General features: G+C 33.9%; 4 protein-coding genes across 7 annotated transcripts; all 4 read left to right on the forward strand.

The window, feature by feature from the left end:
* The first annotated feature begins 1,513 nt into the window (after positions 1–1,513).
* On the forward strand, positions 1,514–7,504 carry LOC108223362 (sodium/calcium exchanger NCL). The gene is made up of 7 exons (XM_017397568.2): positions 1,514–2,024; positions 3,029–3,214; positions 4,551–4,732; positions 5,315–5,448; positions 5,541–5,817; positions 5,926–6,228; positions 6,973–7,504. The coding sequence occupies exons 1-7, from the start codon at positions 1,661–1,663 to the stop codon at positions 7,219–7,221; spliced, it is 1,695 nt and encodes a 564-aa protein (XP_017253057.1). The 5' UTR covers positions 1,514–1,660; the 3' UTR covers positions 7,222–7,504.
* A 418-nt stretch (positions 7,505–7,922) lies between these two features.
* Positions 7,923–10,137, forward strand: LOC108222267 (protein trichome birefringence-like 31). Its single transcript, XM_017396189.2, has 5 exons — positions 7,923–8,444; positions 8,721–8,892; positions 9,026–9,225; positions 9,372–9,518; positions 9,657–10,137. The coding sequence occupies exons 1-5, from the start codon at positions 8,065–8,067 to the stop codon at positions 10,006–10,008; spliced, it is 1,251 nt and encodes a 416-aa protein (XP_017251678.1). The 5' UTR covers positions 7,923–8,064; the 3' UTR covers positions 10,009–10,137.
* A 3,656-nt stretch (positions 10,138–13,793) lies between these two features.
* LOC108224065 (uncharacterized) lies at positions 13,794–19,712 on the forward strand. 4 transcript variants are annotated; one of them, XM_017398614.2, is made up of 7 exons: positions 13,794–13,965; positions 14,568–14,992; positions 15,075–15,127; positions 15,491–15,528; positions 17,308–17,737; positions 18,207–18,459; positions 19,308–19,712. In XM_017398614.2, the coding sequence occupies exons 1-6, from the start codon at positions 13,949–13,951 to the stop codon at positions 18,408–18,410; spliced, it is 1,167 nt and encodes a 388-aa protein (XP_017254103.1). In that variant the 5' UTR covers positions 13,794–13,948; the 3' UTR covers positions 18,411–18,459; positions 19,308–19,712. The 4 variants fall into 4 exon arrangements, 2 of the variants coding, with proteins under 2 accessions (XP_017254103.1, XP_017254104.1); XR_010292261.1 differs by having other exon boundaries at positions 13,799–13,965; positions 14,512–14,992; positions 18,207–18,464; XR_001807356.2 differs by having other exon boundaries at positions 13,803–13,965; positions 18,207–18,464; positions 19,308–19,446.
* Positions 19,713–21,379: 1,667 nt separating this feature from the next.
* LOC108223839 (ABC transporter G family member 10) lies at positions 21,380–23,471 on the forward strand. Its single transcript, XM_017398275.2, has one exon. The coding sequence runs from the start codon at positions 21,517–21,519 to the stop codon at positions 23,380–23,382; it is 1,866 nt and encodes a 621-aa protein (XP_017253764.1). The 5' UTR covers positions 21,380–21,516; the 3' UTR covers positions 23,383–23,471.
* The last annotated feature ends 74 nt before the right edge of the window (positions 23,472–23,545 follow it).

Below are 23,545 nucleotides of genomic sequence, written 5' to 3' on the forward strand. Positions count from 1 at the left end.
AAGTCGTCGGGGTGGTGATCCATACCATACAAATTAAATTAATTGCCCACTGGACTAGGCTTAAATTAATTCGTTAGGTGACTTGATATGATAAGGATTATGTTTAAATTATTTATTTAAATATTTATGTATTATTAAAAATATAATAATAAAAACAAAATTAATAAACTATATAATATAGAACTGAACTGATATTAATATAATCAATAAAATCATAAAAGTAAAATAAATTCCATCTCTAAATATTATTCTGAATTACGTAGTCGTTTCGACTTAGAGCAAGTCAACCGTGCCTTAAAATGATGTCCTAAACTAGTATTTAAGGCACTTAGGGTAAAAATGCAATCCAACAGTGTCTGAGTGGTGCCTTAAAACACTAGGACACACAATATGTGCCTCATTTTTAAGGCACTACTAGCTTGTCTTAAACTATTTTCATTTATAAAATATTCACTTCTCTCGTGGCAAAAAAAAAATGTTCACTTCTCTCCTTTTTCACTCCTTTTCACACTTGTCTTACATATAATTGTATTCAAATATATTAATATTTTAGTAATAGGGTATCAAGATAAGACACATTATTGGAGTAGATGTACAAAAGTGATGTTCTAAACTATTAGGACACTATATTTTATAATACTAGTTGAGAAGCCGCGCGTTGCGGCGGCCTATAAAAATTATATTAATAATTTAATATTAATATTTGGAGAATAAAATAATTTTGTGGCTGTCTATAAAAAGTATAAAATTATATTCTGAAATTTACTTCTAATATACCCGAAATTAAAAAAAGTAGTTCAAATTTTTGATATTTTTAATCCAAAAATTCCAAAAAATTAAAAAGTGGAACAGAGGGATGTGAGAGGCGCCACATACACGCCCCCTCGCTTCTACTTTAAAAATTGATTAAAATCGAGTAAGAGAACTATCACCAGAAAGAGAGGTAGGTTTGTGGCATTGAGAAAGAGGAGGTTGTGTTTAGATGATGTAAAACCCTACGGGATATTTATAGGTACATAGAGACTTGTGTGCTACTCTTTTCCATAATTAAATAATCTGAAACAAAATCAGATTAAAACTTTCAAACTACTATATTCCATAAATAATTTGTCTTTCCCATAATTAAATAATCTGAAACAAAATCAGATTAAAACTTTCAAGCTAATATATTCCATAAATAATTTGAAACAAAATCAGAGATTCAGAAACTTGTTTCTAATATACCTGAAACTAAAAAAGATAGTTCTAATTTTTGATATTTTTCATCCAAAAATTCCAGAAAATTAGAAAAATAGAACGGAGCGATGTGAGAGACGCCACCTACACGCTTCTCGCTTCTCCTTTATATAAGTATATTGATGATTTATAAGGCAATCACTAGGACACTGTTGGACTTGCTCATAAAAGTTTAAAATGAATCCTGGTTTTAAATCTCAAAAAATAAACGCGCCTAAGTACAACACGGACACACGGTTCATACACTGATACGCGCGGACACACACAGTTCCACTGTACTCTCTTCTTCTCTCGTGTCTTAAAATAAACTACAAGCAGTTGAGTAAGACGTGTAACTATAAATCAACCATTTTAATATATCTCGATGCACTCGCATATAAAAACGTCAACACTTATCCACACTGTGCGTTGCGTATAAACAATCATGTCCAGTAAAAAGCTTATTCTCCTGGCCTTGATATCAAGCCTAGTTCTTGTTCCTCAAGTCTCTGCCAGAAGAATTGCTTCAGATCTCGTTTCCGACGGAGCCTCTCGGATTGAAAATGTGGGTCAAGTACAAGGAGAAGAAGAAGGTTCGGTTTGTGAGCAGACGTATGGATTCATGCCGTGCACAGACACGGGGCTGGGGAACTTGTTTCTTATAATTGTGTATGGATATCTCATGTATGTTGGAGCTACTTATCTTTCCGACGGAAGTGAGCTTTTGTTGGATATTCTAGGCCCGGGGATCATTGGCGGACTTTTTCTTCCCGTTCTCGGCGCACTTCCCGATGCTCTGCTCATTTTAGGTAACTCCGCTCCCTCCCTCCCTCTTTTCGAGTTTAAAATGTTCGAGTTTCGAACAGGTTGTCCACATTAAATTAATATCATAAAATATCTTGGTAACTCCGATCACTTCGTCTGTTCGAGTTATTTATGTCTTTTGTCTCGAATAGGTTGTCCATGTTAAATTAATATGATAAATTTTATGTTAATTTTTTTGAAAATTTTTGGTAATATATACTTTATTTATTAGAATTGAATAAAAGTTGGGTTTCGAGTGCGACGAAGAAAAGATGGAACGGAAAGAGTACTATCTTGACCTGGTAGTTTGAGATTTTTGGAGTGCATGTTTTCTTAGCTTTGCTTCTAATTTAACCTTTCTAATTCAAACAATGTATAGGTTATTTCAAAATGGTAAAGTTGAGTGATAATGAATGAAAAGTCTAAAACAAGAAAAGGCAACAAGGGGACCTTACATAACATGTCCTTCTTATCCTTATCCCTTGTACTTTGTCGCAGTTTGTTAAGGAAATTATTTTATTCTTTGGTGTTGAGGTTTCATTTCACAAGTAAATAAACTATTTTATTTTTTTCTTGGAAAAGGAGGCTCCATCCAAATTTTGTATAAGAATGCCCCATATAGCTTCTTCATAGCAAGCTAATGGAGGTACATCCAACCTCTGTGAGCTTAAACTAGGCTTATTGAGTTACTGCCTATTAAGGCTTTGGCAACATCAGTTGACTTTGTTTTCTGAATTCTCTTTTCTTTTCAAGATTCATTTTATTTAAAAGAATTAGATCTATAAAAGTCAATTTGTGTTTCTAAATTGTAGTGTTTTCTCTAATTTCTTTGGTTGTTAGTCTATTTGACTTTATGGTTTATTTGAGTAAAAGTCGAATGTCTTTTACTCCATATATTCGCATGACTACAATTAGGTACCCTGCAATTTTGGTAAATTTTTGCAAATATTGAAAGCATTTTCTGCGTATAATTTTTTCATTCTATCTGATCAATGTCATTACTTTTCAGTCTCTGGATTATCTGGAAGTGTCACAACTGCTCAAAGTCAGGTTTCGGTTGGAATGGGGTTGCTAGCTGGATCCACTGTTATGCTTCTCACTGTCATATGGGGAACCTGTGTCATTGTTGGCAAATGCGACATAGAAAATTCTGTTGCTATAGACGGAAAAGATACCAAGGGATTTAGCTTAAGTGGTTTGTCTCTGCACTCTGTGAAATCCCGTTGCATTGAACATTAAATTGCATTTGAGTTAATTTCTTAGTACTAAAAAATTGCTCAACCTGCTTAGAAATATTATCATAATAACTGCTGCCCTCTTAAACCCCTCTGGATTCACTCTAGAAACTAGAAAGTGATATACTGGCCTGATATTATTTTCAAGTGCTCTTACAGAGTCTGGCAGTTGGCAGCTATATAAAGAATATAAGATTGAACAGTTGGCATTTGATGATATCATTTATCAACTCGAAACTTTTCTTTTTCATTTACTTTTGTGGTTCTTTATTTCATACAGAAAATTATATTGCTTTACTTATACATGACAACACTCCACATACAATCATCACATACTAAATATATTATTTGGAATTACACACCCTATTTCTTGCATAGTTATATTGTTTAGATTTCTTACATTTCATTTAGGAATGACCAACGTTCTTCAAGACTCCTCTTCAATTGTATGATTGAACAACAAACATATGCCAATACCATTACAATTACCAATACCAATAAATATTTAAACTAAATAAATGTGGATAGAGAGAATCGAACTCAAGTCCCCTCCTAAACTGAGCTCTGATACCATGTTAATTAATCAGTTCATCAAAAACTTAAGGTGTCAGTGAGAGGCCCCAACAGAACTTTGTATTCTTCATTTCTTCAACAACATTCATTACATATAAATAGGTAAATCATATAAACTTGATGCACAACTTTTAGAAATCATATAAAGCTTGACGTTTGCATATACAAAAAAGTCTCTTGTATATGTTTCTCACATTTCGCTCGTTATTGGCGGTACTCTTATGTTGTGTTTGGTTGGGATGAATGGAGTGGAATGGAATGGGATGAGTAAAAATAAATGGAAATAATAGAGTATAGGAGGGAGGACTTCGAAAAAAATGAGTGAGTGTAAATTTTGTATGATAAAATTTGGGTAGAAAATAGGTATGATGAGGAATGGATCATACCTTCCGAAAATGGAGGGTTTGAGCTCTAGTTAAGGGTGATAGGAATGGAATGCTGGAAGGAATGAAATTATTATACATTCAACTGAATTATAATTCAAATTTCATTTCATTCCCTCCATTTTCATTCACCCCAACCAAACACAACATTAGAATTGTACCGCTGGCTTTGTATTGGTTTTTGATTTTCCTGCCCAGTTGCTGATTAGACTAGCCTCAAAGATAGCCCCATTTATGGTTTATAAAATTTTGTTATACTAACCACTTTATTACCACTTCAATATTTGAAAATCCTTTTTTTTGGAAATTATATGACAAAATAGTGACTCTGCCATTGCAGGTTCCGGTGTCAGTACTGATATTTGGACAAGTTATGCCGCAATGATAATGATTGTATCACTGATTCCTTTCGTAGTTGTACAAGTTCCACAAGTTTTGCACTCAACTGCAGGAAGGCACTTAGCAGTCTTGATTGCGCTTGTTATCTCCGTCTTGCTACTAGTTTCGTATTGCATGTATCAGGTAACTTGACAAAATTAACAACTATTTTAATGCTTTTTCCTATAAGTAATTGCCAGTATATATTTATGTGTGTGTGTTTTTCCCTTCTGCCAGCATGCCTATATATTAATGCATATATTTTGCAATATATGTTAACTTTGGGCAGGACATAAGCTGCTTTTGCCTCTTCTAGAAGCACTCTTCCATCTTTGTTTTCAAAACTATGTCAAGTAATTTTTAAAGCAACTAATGCAACTTTTAAGAGGTTAACTAAAGTATACAATTTCCTTGTCAATTCCACTTGTATATTAATTTAGGTGGACTTTATATTTGATGTGCTTATGTTGTAAGAAGAGCAAGATCAACCTACCTATCAAAGACAATGATTATCTTTTGTCAGCGAAGCTTATCTATGATTTTTTTTTAGACTTTTAATTTTTCACCTCCTCGTATGCCCTATCATTCAGTCAAAAGTTGACTTATCGTACAGTGACCAACTTAGCCTATTTACCCAATTGTTAATTAGCCTGGTTTAGTTTTGTCATGTCAAGTCTTAAGCTCCATTCTAATGGGGTTGATGTTACTCCAAATATCATCATGCAGGTATTTCAGCCTTGGATTCAGAGCAGAAAGCTTGCTTATACAAATTATAAGCATGTAAAATATGGAATTCTAAAGAGTGCAGTCGGGAGACTGTCAACTGATCAGGGCACGCCAGATACAGAATTCATAAAAAAGTTTGTGTTTGTACTTTTTGCTATTAGCAGCTCTTTATAGTCTTCCCATTTTCTTTTTATAAATCGGTGCATGTGTAACTGACTTTTTTCAGGCTTTTTGAGCAAATGGACCTGGACGGTGATGGATATCTTACAGCTTCTGAACTAAGAGCCTTAATTTTAGGAATTCAATTTGATCAAATAAATCTGAATCATGATGATGCTGTGGCTAAACTAATGAAAGATTTTGACAAGTCTGCTGATAATCAAGTTGATTTACCCGAGTTCATCGATGGGATTGCAGAATGGCTTAATGATGTAAAGAAGTCAAAGGCTTCCTCTACTGTGACTAATTCTGAAACAATCAAGTATCTGAACGACTATCACGAGGTTCGTGATGTTTCATCACAAATTACACACACACACATATTTCTTCTAGTTTTCACCGGAACTGTATTAGCTACATTAGAGTATGATCTTTAAATTCTTTGGTGCCAGCAAACAAAGAGGGAATATGGTCTTTTAGGGGAACAAAGTGATGAAGCTGTTGAGGTTATAGAAAACCCTAAGTGGACAACCACTAAAGCTATACTACTGTTGATGCTTGGGACTGTTCTTGCAGCTGTTTTTGCTGATCCTCTGGTAGATGCTGTTGACAATTTCTCCAGTGCCACGAGTATTCCTTCGTTCTTTATATCATTCATTGCTCTTCCCCTAGCAACTAATGCCAGTGAAGCAGTATCAGCAGTTATATTTGCTAGCAGAAAAAAGCTGAGATCTGCATCCTTAACTTTTTCTGAGGTTTGTTTCTTCATTGATTTAGTATATCTAGTAACCCCGAGTCTATCTGTTCTAATCTCACTTGCCGCTAGCTGCATAATTTATTTCAATACCTGACAAATTATTTTTAGGATTCCACTGGTCTGGCTAGTAAATATTTTAGAAATTGAAATTGCGAAATCAGGACTTTTTTTTTTATATGCATTTCAAGCTTTGTACTCGGAATGATCACATCTAAATAATCTTGTTCAAATTTGAAATGCTAACAGAAAAGCTAAGTTTTACTGTCCAACACAGTAAAGTAACAGTAGAAATGCATGAAGTATTCAGGCCCAAGTAAACAAAAAATAATCTGTGTTATATGAACTAGCTCATGAATCGTGGCACATACTCCCCAAATAGTCATTATGGAAATTGTGTTATCATCTTTGATGTCATCTAGATCCATTCTTTGATGAAGTTCCACTTTAAAATTTCAACTGCACCGACTTGTAAAATCCAGTAAACTATAAATTGACAATACTAATAAGAATGCAGTCTTGGATGTTTGAGGGTCTTTGTATATGTTATTAGCCTCAGTCAAGAGGTGATTAATGTAAAATTGAGATAATTAAGACCATACTTAAATCAAACTTCCAGTATATTATTATTATAGTTTACATACCTGATTCCCTCTTGGGCAAGAAGGATATTTTTGTTCTTACAGCCATGGCAGAATCATCAAATTTTTCCTGATGACTTGAAATTGTTGCTGTGGTCTTGCAGATATATGGAGCGGCAACCATGAACAACATTCTGTGCCTGTCGGTCTTCTTGGCACTTGTTTATGTTAGAGGACTGGAATGGGACTTCTCTTCTGAAGTTTTGGTTATTATCATTGTTTGCATTGTGATGGGTTTGTTGGGTAGCATCAGCACAACTTTTCCTCTTTGGACAACTTCGATAGCTTTCATGCTTTATCCGCTCTCCTTGGTGTTAGTCTATGTCCTCGACTACATTTTTGGATGGTCGTGATCAATGACAGAATAACGATACTCTCTCAGAACTACTTTTCAACTCTGTCAAAAATGAAATTCGTCGGGGAGAAAAAACACATTTTTTACCCACAATCTCAGTTGACTATGACATGGCAGTTAGGCTAGATATTGTAGAAAGCTCTGGTATCTGTTTTTTCTGTTAAGTTGTACTAACTAAAGTAGCTCTGTAAATGATTTACTTTCTTACCTTTTTCTTTGTTACTACAGATCTCCAGGAGATTTTTGATGATATGCATAAATGGATCTTTGCTTTTGACAAATGCTTCATTTTTATTTATTTTTTGCTAAATCAAATGCTTCATCTTACTTGTCACCGCTTATTTTCGTGCCCAAATTTCCTAGTAATAATCTATTAATAATTAATTTTAATCCTAAATTAATTATTTAAATTTGAAGTTGATTCTAGTTGCAAGGTGCAACTCCATATTTTGCCAAAAAAAAGACTAGAAAAATCATGATTTACAATTATTTTAAAAATAAAATATTTTTAAAAACCCTAAACCGATAAAGAGCTTATTGATTACTTAGAATATGATTATGAAGCAAATTCTAGTTTCATAAAAAAAAATGTTTAAGTTGAGCAGAAAATGATGCATGCCAAGGCTAGATACCACCAACCAGCAGTTACATGACAAAGACAGTCATTACAAATGCTTCCTCTCACCCAATTTTCTTTTGTAGATGCTTCAAACACAAGCCATTTCATCCATATAATCAAGAAACAAACAAGAAAGATAAAGTTGTGTTAAAAATGAGTGCATAGACAGACAAACTTCAAGATTCAGTTTCTTCTGCTGCATCATCCACCATTTGGAACACAATGACAACACAAGCTCCACCTGATCGCAGGCTCGGGCAGCTCATATTTCCTGTTGCATTGACATCTCTTCTTGTACTAGGCATGGTTCGAGTCGTGTTTGAAAGTTTGAAGAGCAGAGGAAATGTTAGTATCCTTGATCTTCTGGGATCACATCACAGCAGAGTTGTGAAGCTTCCGATCATGGTGTCTGATGAAGAAGTCATTCCTGATGGCTGCAATGTTTTCGAAGGTAAATGGATATGGGACAATGTATCTGCTCCACATTATACTGAAGACAGTTGCTCTTATTTGGTTAAACAAGTCACCTGCAAAAGAAATGGCAGAACTGATTCTGAGTATCAGAATTGGAGGTGGCAGCCTTCTGCTTGCAACTTGCCAAGGTAATTACGATATCTAGACATACTCTGGTAGACTTAACTAGAGGTGTAAAAGTGTGATGACATATAAAACCGTACACGTACCTAGTTCAAAAGACTCCCGAAAAGGGTTCTGAGCATGTCCTGCGACTTTCAGGTAAGTAGGGTACAAGTACAACATAGAGTAATTATAACTCTGATTTTGATGAAACTGTCTCTTCCATGAATTGTTATTGGTAAAACAACTTTTAGGCTATATCATAGCGCATACTACCTAAAGACCTGTAGTTTGTTTTAAAGGTTTAATGCCTTGAAGTTGTTGGAGATGCTGAGGAACAAAAGGCTGATGTTTGTTGGAGACTCGATTCAAAGAGGCATGTTTGACTCAATGGTCTGTCTAGTACAATCAGTAATTGCTGATGGAAAGAAGTCGCTTGTCAGAATTCCACCTCGGAAAATTTTTAGAGCTGAGGTAATGTGCTTGATTATCCTTCAATTAGAGTAGTCACTAATTAACTGATGTATATAAAAAAGTATTTTTCATATTTATAGATGTTACAGTTCCTGGAGATCATATTACTGATAAACAGAGGTGTTTCTTGTAGGAATATAATGCATCAATTGAATACTACTGGGCTCCATTCTTAGTAGAATCCAATTCAGATCATGCAACAAATCACACTGTACTCAAAAGATTTGTCAAGCTTGATAGCATTGATAATCATAGCAAACAGTGGGAAGGTGTTGATATTCTGGTATTCGAGAGTTATGTATGGTGGATGTATAAACCTTTGATCAATGCAACGTAAGCCTCGTATTTAATAAATTTATCATCCTTTATCTGATCTTGCATGGCCCGTGATAACTTCATTTTTTGGTTAAACAGTTCATTCAAGATCAAATTTTCAGGTTTGATGCATCTCATTTCTTGCTTTACTCTGTGTTCCTCAGATATGGATTTCCATACAAAGTCGGCGAATATAATGTGACCACTGCATACAAATTGGCAATGCAAACTTGGGCAAATTGGATTGAAAAGAGCATCAGCCCAATCACTCAAAAAGTCTTTTTCATGAGCATGTCCCCCACACATTTGTGGTAAAAACTATCACCTAGTTGAACTCATTGTTTATAATTGTTAAGCTCTTAACCACTTAGCTATCCAACCGTGCTCATTTATAATTGTTGTTTAACTTGAATATTGTTGCAAAGTAGAGATAACTTTTTCATTTACAGGAGCTGGGAATGGGAAGCTGGGACAGATGGAAATTGCTTCAACGAGACACGTCCGATCGAAAAGCCATACTGGGGGACTGGTTCCAATCTTGATATCATGGGAACAATCAAAAATGTTTTAGGAAAGTTAAAGGTCAATGTGAGATTGCTAAACATTACTCAATTATCGGAGTTTCGAAAAGATGGTCATACATCAGTGTATGGTGAGCGTAAAGGAAAGCTTCTAACAAGAGAACAAAGATCAGATCCTAAAACATATGCTGATTGCATTCACTGGTGTTTGCCAGGAGTTCCTGATACATGGAATGAGATTTTGTATGGACATCTTTTACAGGATTATCGCACTTCCTGATATTGTCAAAAGTAGATGCAACATAGGCATTTACTCTGTCACACGATTTTTTGAGAAAAATCTCAGAAACATTTTTCCTCTATAAATTTGGGCTTCTCCGTGATGGTTTTAGATACAAAAATGAATATATTGAAGGATACTACCGCTGTACCGCATCTATACTATACTATTAAAGCCGAAACATTAAAAGTTTGGTCGGTCGGTCGGTACTTGGGCCAAAATACGGGCCTATCTATATAACCAATTTTTCTGGGCCTATTTATATAAATAATTATTCTTTTTAATTTGGGCCAAAATACGGGCCTATCTATATAACCAATTAATAATAATCCTTTTAAAACTGAAATATTAAAAATTTGGTAGGTCAGCACTTGGGTCAAAATACGGACCTATCTATATAACCAATTATTCTGGGTCTATCTATATAACCAATTATTTTTTTTAATTTGGGCCATAGTACGTGCCTATCTATATAACCAGATAATCCTTTTAATTAAAATATATTACTTTTTTATATTTTTGACTAAAAAACTTAATCTTCTAAAATAACATTGAGAAACATGGTAATTACTTTTTTAACTAAAATATATTATCTTTTTATAAATTTTCCAACTAAAAAATTAATCTTTTACAATTAATACGGACATGGGCGACATATTTATACGTAAAGATGTGTGCCAAAAGTCTAAAAGTCAAATAATAAAAAATAGAGGGAGTATTATTATATTGGTCGGGCGGTCGGTACTTAGGCCGAAGTACGGGCCTATCTATATATATAACCAATTATTCTTTTTAACTAAAATAAATTATCTTTTATATATTTTTTAGATAAAAAAATCAATCTTCTAAAATAATATCGAGCAACATAGTAATTGTCTTTTTAATCAAAATGCTTTATCTTTTTTAGATTTTCTAACTAAAAAAATCGAGTTTTTACAATCAACACGGGCGCCATATATATAAAAATATAATATCATTAAATATAATTATTAATAAATAACATGTGATATTATTCAACCAAAATACATTAATAACATTATTTTTAAATACTCTAATGATCTCATATTAAAAGAAATATTACAAATCTGTCATATACTATATATTATTACACTATTAAAGCCAAAAATAAAAATTCACTTGGTTGGTCAGTTAGTTGAGTTTGGTGAATCGTTTGGTATTCGACCCACGGAGCTCTTAAATTTATAACATGTTATAGTATATTTTTTATTATCAATTAAACCAAAACATTAAATTTAGGTTAGTATGATGGGGAGGTATTTGGTTCATGCGTATGTTTTATACCATATTATTAATTATTAATAACTAAATATCAAAGGTTGATTGGTTAGTTTATATCTGAGTTTATAGGCCACCTTAAATTATAACATGTAAAAGAAAATATTTTAACATTCTCATTAAAATATATATGTTCGACCTACTTTTTAATTAGCCATTTGACGGACTTAAGTATGAAGAATTTATCCAACTGTTAAGTAAAAAATTTATTAAACCATGTTATTCTATCATAATTTTATTTTTACAATAAAATTAGGTAACTTTAAAATATATATAATAAAATAACAAATATGTTAACCGCCCGTGCATTGCACGGGTTATAAGCTAGTATAAAATATATATCTCATTGATTTTTTCTGAGATACAAAACAGATTAGAACACTTAGTCTATAGGTGACTAGGATCATTCTAGATAGCTAATTAACAATCTCATAAGAATAAATGAACTTAGACTTCTAAAGACTCCGAGACTCTTGACTTTTCAACTTATTGTAAAATTGTAAAATTGTGAAATTTTCAAGATTTTTCTAGATTAATATTCAACACTACCCCCTAATCTGGTAAATTCTTGACTCCAAGCAAATATCGAAAGCAATTAAACTTATCAACTAACAGTGGTTTCGTAAAAACATACCCTAGTTGTTCTCCAGTATTGCAATGTGAAATTTTCAGGTCACTATCTTCAACAAGTTCTCAAATAAAGTGATGATATATTTCAATATGTTTTGTTCGACCGTGAAAAACAAGGTTTTTTGTCAGTATATCCATCCACTCGTTGTTGCATATCTACTAGAATTCTCTTTAATCATATTACTTCGCAAGTTGTACTTGTAGTTGCCACATATTATGTTTCTGCAGAGGATAAGGTAACTGTTTTTTGCTTCCTTAATGACCATGAGATGGTTTTGTGCCGAGACTAAACATATAGTCAGTAGTACTTTTTCTATCATCCATACAACCTTCCCAATCACAATCCGTATAACCTACCAGCTTACTATCTCATTTTGACCTGTAGAGTAGCCTATAACATTTTGTTCCTTTGACATATCGTAGTATCCTCTTTGCTGCTGCAAAAGCAAGGAATATGTGGCTCATGACAATAATCTGCAACTCCTTATTGCAAAAGCAACGAATAAACATCATATATTGAGCTTGAAAATTGCAAAGCAAAAGTAGGATGTTGTAGAGGTGTTAATGGAAGGTACTGAAGAGGTAAAGGGGAACCAGTACGATCTGCTGATCTCCAGATATGGACTTTTAAATCTCCCACCTGGTAAATTTATTTCACAAATCTATAAGAGGTTTATACTATTGTTGAATGAACTGACTCTACATGGTAGGATATATCCCCAAAAGGGAGATTAACAGAAAGTTCACATTTTGTGGTGCCACCATATCTAGTCAACAAGACTAAATCCATCTGTGAAAGAAATGACTTCAAGACAATGTCTCTTGAAAAATTGTACGAGAAATTGAAGACATTTGAGATGTGACTTGAACAGAGAAAGATAATATATGATTGATATCGTCAAGCACATTAATTTCAGAAAGAATCCCTAGTACAAGAAAGCATCTGAAAGCAAATTTCAAGACAAAAATGATTATTCAAGATCAGGGTCTGGCTCAAGTTGTAGCAATAGTTTTAAACCAAACATGATCGACAAAAGAAAGATAAGACGCTACAACCGCAATAACCTACGACACTTTGCAACAAAATGCAGGAAATCCAAGACGGCTCCTGTCAAAGAAAAACCACCTCATATGAGAAGAAGAATTCATATGAGGATTTGAAGAAAGAGAATAAAAAGCTGAAAGCAAAGTAGGAAGCGATGATGGGTAATGAAAGAGTCTACAATTTTGAGGAAAAGGCTGGGATGACATCGACTTTGTTAAGAGCTTGTCCAGAATTACTACACATATGCACTCATGACAAACACGACAGAAAAAACTCCATCTCATCGGGTATCTTTTGACAATTTTTTTGATGACATGTCTTTTGCTGATTATAAAAAGATTATAAATGAACTAGGACATGAGATGTATAAACTACCCAATAGTATATTAGCTTTAAAATGAGAACACTAATCTCATTATAAAAATAGTTAAAGTCGAAGAACGTATGGACGAGTTAGTTTTAGAGAAACAGATTAACTTAAATCTATATATTATAATGTAATATTTTATATTGTACATATATAATTAATTCTATGGATCCAAATATTTCAAATTTATTTTGGATCAATTCAAAAACAATTCGAATCCCAAAAATCCTAATTCATATTCATATTTAGCATTTTTCTTTTATTATATTGTAAATGCAATACCTATGTTAGTGAGTGAAAGATTAAAACCTGACCAAACATTAATGTGTAAAAATAAAAAAAATTATTGTTGAGAAAAGACGATAAATTATATGACGAAAAATATTATTTTTTCCGTAATAAGATACCGAATAAAACATTAAAACCTACTAAGGTGGTTGTGAAAAAAATCTGCCACAAACGCAGACACTCTTATCTCCTTGGTTATCTGTGTTGCCCTCCAGTACTTTGTGTATATTTATGTATCTTCATCATCTACATTTCACAAATTGACCTTAATCGCAGAGCTTACATATCTCACTCCATCATTTATCTCTCTCAGAATGTTAATCCCTGATCTGTAAGCATCTCTTTCTCCTAATTTTATGCCCATTTTATCTTTTTATAAATTTAGACTGATTTTACAAACTTCAGGTTTAATTTTTGAGATTGTTAGGCTTTTTGTTGGTGTATATTGTAGTAGCTCACCGCGTACACTATTTTGTGCTTTGTTGCTAATATCCCTTGTATAGAGAGTAAGATTTTTGCAGACCTTACTTATAATTGTAGAAGGGAGGTTGTTTCCGGAAAGACCCTCGGCTTCACATATTTGTAATGCTCCATATGTTATTGTACTTTTGTGATGTATTTGTGTTCAGCTACACTCAAGTGGAAACCACATTTTTGATTGTATTTAGGGTTTGGTGGGTGGGAGTGATAATCGGGAACGGAAATGGGGGTATGGGAATGGGCATCACAAGGGGTGTGTAAGGATGATTTATCCACCGAGTGGGATTGAGGTTCCCATTCTATAGAACAAAATTGCTAATATAAACACCAACACATAGCTTTGAGAAGCTTATTGACCATGAACCAAACACCCTCATACTTGAACTTTTTTTGTCAGGGAAATTGTGTTTCTCTGAAAAGCTATGATGATAACGCCTTTTTGAACTTCTTCAGGGGATTGTCTTTTGCTTATGCACCTATCAGCGGTGTGCCTAATACATCTCAGTTTCCGCAAATGGGTTATATGGTGGAATGCTCAATATATCAATCAAACACAAAATTACTTAAATGTGGGATATCTGTTATAAGGAACATGCCTCCCTCAATAACCTCTTTTACCTCTTTCATTGGAGGACACTCATATAGAGCATTGACCAGAAATTTTTGTCTGAGGGATGTATGGCATGCAACACAAACTTGTGAGCCACAGTTTGGTGGGAAGTCTTCGGAGGGGGAAACTAAAAGCGAAGAAGAAACCCACTTTAGCTGTTTTGATGACTTCGATTTTGAAGATGATCCAGAACTTTTAAGAAGGAGAAGGATTGGATTGGCTAACAAAGGGAAAGTGCCGTGGAACAAGGGGAAAAAACATAGTGCAGGTAATACAGTATATATAATCCTTTATGTTATCGTCAGAGCTGTCTCTCAGTTGTGGGATTATGGTTTCATCTTTTGAACCAGAAACTCGTGCGCTGATCAGGGAGAGAACAAGAGCAGCCATGAGAGACCCCAAGGTGAAGTCATGTAAGAATCTGTCAGTTATTATCTGTTTCTATTATAATTGTCTTAAATACATTCTAGAAATATAGTCTTATTTCAGTTTGACAACTTTATATTGGCTAAGTGGCTATTTCTCTTTCATATGTTGATTGGGCTTGGTTATATTTTCAAATGGGAATTTTGAAGAAAATAATTATGGAATCTTATCATGCATATCCCTTTATGATACTTGTGTTTTATCTTACCAGCTTTATCAGTCTCTATTAGTTACATGTTCATATTATAAATTTCTGACTTTGCTATTATTATTATTATTATTATTATTATCATTTTCTTTCTTTCTCACATTTTGTTTCTTTCATATCTGATTGAATCAGGTCAAAGAAAAGATGGCTGAATCTCCACGAACTCATAGGTATACTTTGTTCTCACTATGTAGTACAAGGTGATGATGTTATATTGCCATATTGTGATAACCTATTAGCCTCTCTAACTTGGACATTGTTTTTATGTAATGCTTGAGTATGGGTGTAAAATGATCGGGGCATAAGCGACATCCTTTATACTCAAGTATTGAATCTTTTTATTTTTAATGTGTACAACTGTGGTCTAGTATCATATTATTCCGATATAGATTGATCTCGAGTATTAAGGCTTGGATTTAAACCGAATTTGAGCTGGTACCATAATTCTTTTTTTTTTTCTAACTAGGTATTTTATGATCCACCTAATATGAGTCAAATATGATCCACTAGTACTAAGTACTCCCTCTGCCCCCTCCCCCCTGGTAGTTTATCTTGGGGATGGGGGCCTGACATACATTTTAAGGCTCCTATTAAATGTAGTTTCACAAATTATTTTAAACTTTTTTTCTGAATAAAAATATAATATTTATTGATACAAAAAAAATAAATTAAAAAAAGTTATGAAACTATATTTGTATGCACCTTTGAAATGCGTGCCAAATAATGTTAGAAAACTGTAAAGAAATGAGAGGGACGGAGATAGTATTGTTTTTATTTGAACTATATAAATTATTATCATTTATTCTAAGAAATAATAAAATGATTTTAAGAAATAATAAAATGATTAGTTAGTAGTTACTTATGTGCTGAAAATATAATGTACTTGAACCATTGCAATATATTCGAGTTGGATATAAGTCAGTACGGGATAGTGCAGATCAATTTACACCCCTACTTGAGGTTCAGGGTAAGAGGGGAGTGGCATACTGTGAGGGGTGTGGATTCTGGGGAATAAGGCTTTTATATTTTGGTTGTTTATGGGGTAGCCAATGGTTGGAGTTTTACAGGTCAACAACTATAACTTGATATTGTGAATACCTTTCTCCGAGTGACAAGTATATCCTCATTTTTAGATAAAAGGACTCTGTACAGCTATCAGGAATACTTCAATTAATGTTAATTTTTTAAAATGTAGAGATTCTTTAAGAAAGAGATAATTAGGCTTTTATATATATATTTTTAGTTTTTCTATGATGAATATAATGTGTTTATGACTTGAAGATTTAAGGTAACAATGGTTTCTTTGTAAAGCTTCATAAAACTATCAGGAGTACTCTTATAGATTTTAAAAGTATAGAGACTATGATTAAAATGACATAATGGCCCTTTGAAGTTTGGCAACATTAACAATCAAGATACGAAATGTACCTCCGTGCCCTAAATTTGGCACTTATACATCCCCACTCGTATACTAATCTTCCTATTTTAGCCTTGTCATGTCACACCCACACCCATGTCATTAACTTGGCTCTGATGAGATTATTTCATTTCATGTCGCTCTCTAGGTGTAAATAGGTAGAGGCAGATCGATGCACTAGGAGGAAGGATCCAGTGATAAAATTTTAGTTGGAAATATAACCCACTTCCATAAAAATAGTCTGCAAGTATAATATAATAATCATTACTTTATATTGAAGTACCAAAATTAAGTCCAGATAACATGTACCTAATATAATCAATATTTACTATTTCTACTGTATGGATACTGTACACCCTTATGGAAATTTCCTGGATTGTGCACTGATTACAGGGTTAGTAGTCGTAACACATGCTAGTTAAATTTTAGTGGGAGTTTGATTTAAAATCTCATTGTACTCATGGAAAAGTGCCTGAATGTCAAGATCAGAATGCAAAGATTACTTTTCAGGAAATAATTTTTTCTTTTGCAGTGACCAAACAAAGGATAGAATACGCTCATCGATTAGACGGCTTTGGGATGAGCGATTTAAGGAGAGAATGGCTGGGGAAAAATTGTTCTTAGCATGGGCTTCCCGTATTGCAGAGGCTGCTAAGCTAGGTGGAAGTGGCGAAGAAGAACTTGACTGGAATAGCTATGAGAAGATTAAACGTGAGATAGCTTTAGAACAGCGTCAGCGGGCAGTGGACAAGGTAACTGCAAAGGAGATGGGACGCATACGCAGTCAGAGAAAAGCACAGGCAAAAGCAGAGAAGCTGATAAGGCTTGCGGAAAAGAGAGACGTACAGGAGAAGGCAAATTTTAAGGGTGACAAAAAGAGAAAAACACACAAGAAGTCGAAAGAAGAAATAGAGGAGTTGGCTGTTGCTCAAGAATTAAGACTAAAGGAAAGATTGATAAAGGTAAAACGGAACACCTCAACACAAATAATTATTTCCTCTTGTCAAATTCATCCCCAATTTAATTAGTCTATAAAATTCGGAATGTTAATTTGGTTGCTGGGAAGGTGGAGTGAATAAAAGCTTCTGTTGCGTCTCAATGCATGAAAATCTGGCTAAGGTTTTTCTTTCTTTCTAAAGAATATAACTTTCATAGGCCTTTTCTATATAAATGCAAAATGCTGAACAGTGAAATAATGTAGATGATTTCGATATTTCTAAATTTGCGCCTTTATTGACAATTATTTTCTCTTCTATTTTTGCCAACTTTTAATAACTATGTTTGAACTGAATTAAATCATATGTTCTTTAAGGATTTGTAACAAAAATCATGCATCTTGACTTTGAAGCATTCTACGCAGGCGAGCTTTTTATTTTGTACTCACCTTGTTAGCAGCCTACTTCTTATATTTTAGCACTTGCCTGTCTATAGATGCACAGGAGAAAATCCACCGCCGGTCAGTTGACCAATCAAGATCACCGGTCTTGGGAAAAAATTGATTTGGAGTCAGTTAAGAGAGATCAGATACACAAGGAAGTTTCACTTGCAGACCAGATCCGAGCTGTGAAGAACAAAAGAACTCTGACAAATTCATCTTCAATTTGTCTATCTAGTCAGAGATCAGATGATGAGTGAGATTGATCTCCATGATTTGCTGCAAACTAATACAATTGATGAACGAAAGGTAAGGTGATCATTCTTTTCAACTATCTTGTCTAGGTTACCAACTTATTTCATTAAATTGTTTTGATAAATAAATAATAAATTACTCGTTTTGATAAACAAACATTGGTTAGAATTAAATTACAGTATCTTAAATTTTAAACTCTACAGTAACAAAAAGGTTCTAGAGTAAAAAGTAGATCCTTATTATAAAACTTGTATTTCTTCTGTACTTACAAGTGTTATAATTCATTTTCTGTAATACATCCTCATAAATCGGGCTATCAATATACTGAAGGCTCCTGTATTAGGCTACATGCAGTGGACAAACATTCCCAAGGCAAGGAAGAAAATTCATATTATAGTCGGAGTTTTTAGAGCAATATATGATTAAGTTGTCAAACAACAATTTTGGCAAGCCTAATTGAGAATTGAGAATCTACCTGGAGCTCTTAGATGAATATTTAGCATTCTTGGATTTTCATCGATCCCCGGTAAGGGACGTCTTCGTCTTGTATGGCATGTTGGGGAATGTTTTGGACTATAGTTTATCTGAAAAATAAGGATAATCGTTGTATATGTTATAGGAGCTTATATTAATAGTGGGTAGACTCCCAGGGTTGGACTAGTATATTCTTACACTGAATTATGGTAAAACAACTGTGCATCATATGATAGCCTGAGACTCTATCCCCAACTTTTCCTGTAACACAAAGGTCCCCTTTAGTTCAGTCAGTTTTCTAGGGAATATTTGGTAAGGGACGTCTTCGTCTTGTCTGTTTACGTAATATTTATGACATCGTTTTGTCCTCAACTTCCTATTCCATTTGTCTAGCATTCTTAGATTTGTTTATCAATAAAATTGTGTAGGTGTTTAAGGAGTTCAGTCCTTAAGCTACAGCATAGCATCATCACGGGGCCATAGCCTACCTGCTGGAATGATAAATAAGGTACTCAATGCTAACAAGTTATATTGTCATGCAATGCAGGACAAAATAACTGTCATGAAAAGCATTTTACTTCCTTGTTCATGCTAGTCATTTAAAAGCAAAAATGTACTCTTCAAGGCAGGAACCAGACAACCAATGACGTACTAATTGACTAACTAATGATCTTGATATGTTCTCCTGTGCTCTGATTATTTTTAGACTTGTAAAATCATTGATGAGTTTCTATCTTATATTATGATTCTGTGGTGATCATTCTGATGTAATATATGTAGCTCAAGTATTTTTAAAGAACTCTGGTTTCAAATTGCAAACTGCAGTTTCGATATCTCTGATTAGACTACATTATGTCTCAATTTTCATACTACAATATATGTATATAGCCGCCAGTAAAAACCCATGAATGGGTGGATACTTTATAGTGGTAAACACAATTTTAGGGCTGAAGAATTATAAACATAAATTTAATTTTTAAATTATCCCAAAGGGCCCAGTATGTTTAACCTAGCAAGCAACCTTTTGAAATAAGTTGAAAAGTAATTGTAATTTGCAAGTATAACTCAATTAGGACATAATAATACTTTGGTTGGATTTTGCTTGGTCTGTTTTGAGCTGTTTGAAATACGATTGTTTAAATATGTTAAATATAGAGCTGTGATTATTTTAAGAAACTAATAGTGCCTATTTTGAGACACTGGACATCAATTTCTGGTTTATCTTTAACATTTTTTTATCTCCATGTCGTATTAAATTATTATTAATAGCTTTTACTGATTCTCTCTCTCTCTTTATTATAAACTCCACTTACACTAATAGTGCCTGAGGATTCGGGTCGTGTACTTTTTGTGACGTGTATTTGGTATTCAAATACAAACACAACACTAAATAAATTCGTATACCTGAAATATATGAAATATATATATGAACATGACATGAAAAAATAAACAACATGACACGAAGTACATAAATTTTTCTGTGTTTTTCATACAAGACATGAAATGTGTAGAAACGAATAAAATACAATATTAAATATATTTTAATATTTAATAATATATTATAATCAGGCATGAGCTGGGGAACTAACGTAATAAATAATATGCAGCCATGTATTACACATTTGGTATCACGACTGGAGAGTTTCGTCTCCGAACACATTCCGACCCCCGAATAGGGTCTTAAACTACGAACGATAACTGATTAACTGGAATATCTATTGGTAAGAAATCATGAAAATTTAATTTTTTATAAAATATATTATATATTTTAATATACTTTTGATTAAAATTAATTTAATATATTTATATCATATTTTTCTTTATTTTATATCATATTTTAATCACCAATCCGAGTATATATATTTTATAACAAAAATAAAGATAAAATCATAATTATTATAATTAATTATATTATAATATGTAACAATTTAATTAATAAAATAGAACGATTATTTCAAATTGCACATATTTACAAATATAAGATATTAATCTTGAACATTATATATGTACTATATGATTTGAGGTCCCCTGATTCCCAAATAAAATTCTCGATTTTCCAATTAAAACAAGGTGGAATCAGATTAGGGTCCATCAGGACATGAAAAATGCACATGCCTAAATTTAGTTAGATAAAAGTTTTCGATTTAGGTGGAAGTAAATAAGAACGGAAACGCGAAAAATAAAAATAATTAATTTGTGAAACTCTGAAATAAAAAAAAATGAGTATTATATCCTTTAAATAAGCGAATGGGTCAAATGTGTACTAGTATATAGTATTGGTGTGTTTGTGTGTAGAGGTGCCAGGAAGATGGTAACGCAACCAATACCAACCCTTAACCCTGCATGGTCAACATGCCGTTCACCAGTAATACAAACACATCTCCACAAGAAACGAAACATTCACCCTTGCTTTGTTTTCTTAGATCTCAACCCATGCCAAATCTCCACCAAACATTTCTCATTTCATTCTAGAACCACCACACCACACAAAGCCCCCTGCAAAACACTTGATGCATTCTTCATAATACATGCAAAGAACCAACTTTGGTGTGTTAGCTCATCTTCTACCCTCTTGTTATCATTTTCTTTACAACTATCACAATATATCCCTTTTGCTCTATTCCGTCTTCTTTCTCCATGGAACTTCCGGTAAAACACCCGGTTTCTAATGGACGGGGTGTCCTCCCATATACAATAGAAGCCAAGAAATTATCATACTCATTTCATAGCTTGTATGCTGATTTCAGCTTTTCATCTTGTTGGAGGTCTCAGAATACATGTCCCAAGTACATTTTGAAGGATGTATATTGTGAAGCTAGGCCCGGGGAGATCACCGCGATAGCTGGTCCAAGCGGGGCAGGGAAAACATCATTGTTAGAAATCCTTGGTGGGAAAATAGCTCCAAGTAAGATCTCTGGAAAAGTTCTCATCAATGGTGTTCCTGCAGATGCTAAGAGTTTCCGGAAACTATCTGGATTCGTGACCCAAGATGATGCGTTATTTCCACTATTAACTGTGGAAGAAACTCTCATGTATAGTGCTCTGTTAAGGCTACCTGGGGGGAGAAAAGAAGCTGGAACTAGAGTAACAGTACTAATGAGAGAACTTGGATTAGATCATGTTGCTGGAACAAGAATTGGGGAAGGATCTAATAACGGGATTTCTGGTGGCGAAAGGCGCAGAGTTTCCATTGGAGTTGAATTAGTCCATAATCCAGCTGTTGTGTTGATTGATGAACCAACTTCTGGTTTGGATTCAGCATCAGCTCTTCATGTTGTGAGTCTTCTCAAAGCGATGGTGGTTCAACAAGGTAAGACGATTCTTTTAACTATACATCAACCTGGTTTTTGGATTCTTGAGCTCTTGGACAGACTTCTTCTGCTATCAAATGGATTTGTTTTACATAATGGCTCACTGAAACTCCTTGAAGATAGGCTCAAGTTTGTTGGTCATTTCATTCCTCCACATATCAATGTTCTTGAATTTGCAATTGATGTCACTAGCAGCTTAGTCATACAAACTTCAGATGATTTCAGCAATCAAATTTTGCTCAAGAAACAAGAAGATCTTCAAGAAAGTGAACATGATTATGATATGAGCTCTCTCTTCCACGCAAACAGAGCTGAAGAGCATAAATCTGTCGCAAGCCCAAATTCTCACTTGGAGGAGATTCAAATTCTGGGGGAGAGATTTTTCAAAAATATATTCAGAACGAAACAACTATTCTTCACAAGGATCATACAAGCCTTGTTTACAGGAATAATACTAGGAACCATCTTCATCAATGTTGCAAATGATCAAGGTAACCTTGCATTACAGGCTCGAATTGGATTTTTCGCATTTAGTCTCACTTTCTTGTTGTCATCGACAACAGAAGGCCTCCCGATATTCTTGCAGGAGAGGAGAATTTTCATGAGAGAGACCTCGAGAGGAGCTTACCGAGTATCTTCGTATGTCATATCAAACACCCTCATCTTCATTCCGTTTCTTTTAATGATAGCTCTTCTGTACACTACTCCCGTGTACTGGCTTGTGGGTTTAAGACGAAATGCAGACGGATTCATGTATTTCAGCCTGGTGGTTTGGATGGTTATCCTCATGTCGAACTCATTCACAGCCTGTTTCAGTGCTCTGGTGCCTAATTTTATCATGGGAACCTCAGTGATTTCGGGGTTAATGGGTTCATTCTTCTTGTTTTCTGGATATTTCATATCGAAAGAGAATATACCAAGATACTGGATTTTCATGCACTACCTGAGTTTATTCAAGTACCCGTACGAGTGTTTTATGATTAATCAATACGGAGGGGAGGGAGGGAGAAGAAAATGTATACAATTTGAAGGGGGCAAATGTAAGATGTATGGAGAAGGGTTCTTAAAGCAACAGGGTTTGAGAGAATCACAGAAGTGGAGCAACTTGGGTGTGATGCTGGGATTCATTATAGGGTACAGAGTGCTCTGCTTTCTGATTTTATGGTTCAGATGTTATAGAACCAGAAAATAGTTAGAGTCTTACTTATATACTGGAAGCATACTAGGCACAAGAAACTGTATTCATTATTAATTTTATACACACCCATTGATTTTCATTTACACGTTCCCATACTCTTCCTGTTTCCTGAGGATGTATTATTTGATCTCTCTCAAATAAATTTTCAAAAAAAACA

The sequence above is a fragment of the Daucus carota genome, chromosome 5, assembly GCF_001625215.2.
Source record: "Daucus carota subsp. sativus chromosome 5, DH1 v3.0, whole genome shotgun sequence".
NCBI lineage: Eukaryota > Viridiplantae > Streptophyta > Magnoliopsida > Apiales > Apiaceae > Daucus > Daucus carota.

Bases quoted from the DNA above. Each gene is read 5' to 3' on its own strand.
- LOC108223362 (XM_017397568.2), top strand. From the start codon at position 1,661: ATGTCCAGTAAAAAGCTTATTCTCCTGGCCTTGATATCAAGCCTAGTT. The intron at 3,215-4,550 runs GTTTGTCTCTGC...CTGCCATTGCAG, and splicing joins CAAGGGATTTAGCTTAAGTG to GTTCCGGTGTCAGTACTGAT. The intron at 4,733-5,314 runs GTAACTTGACAA...ATCATCATGCAG, and splicing joins TTTCGTATTGCATGTATCAG to GTATTTCAGCCTTGGATTCA.
- LOC108222267 (XM_017396189.2), top strand. From the start codon at position 8,065: ATGACAACACAAGCTCCACCTGATCGCAGGCTCGGGCAGCTCATATTT. The intron at 8,893-9,025 runs GTAATGTGCTTG...TGTTTCTTGTAG, and splicing joins GGAAAATTTTTAGAGCTGAG to GAATATAATGCATCAATTGA. The intron at 9,226-9,371 runs GTAAGCCTCGTA...TGTGTTCCTCAG, and splicing joins AAACCTTTGATCAATGCAAC to ATATGGATTTCCATACAAAG.
- LOC108224065 (XM_017398614.2), top strand. The intron at 15,128-15,490 runs GTGAAGTCATGT...TGATTGAATCAG, and splicing joins CAGCCATGAGAGACCCCAAG to GTCAAAGAAAAGATGGCTGA. The intron at 17,738-18,206 runs GTAAAACGGAAC...GCCTGTCTATAG, and splicing joins TAAAGGAAAGATTGATAAAG to ATGCACAGGAGAAAATCCAC.
- LOC108223839 (XM_017398275.2), top strand. From the start codon at position 21,517: ATGGAACTTCCGGTAAAACACCCGGTTTCTAATGGACGGGGTGTCCTC.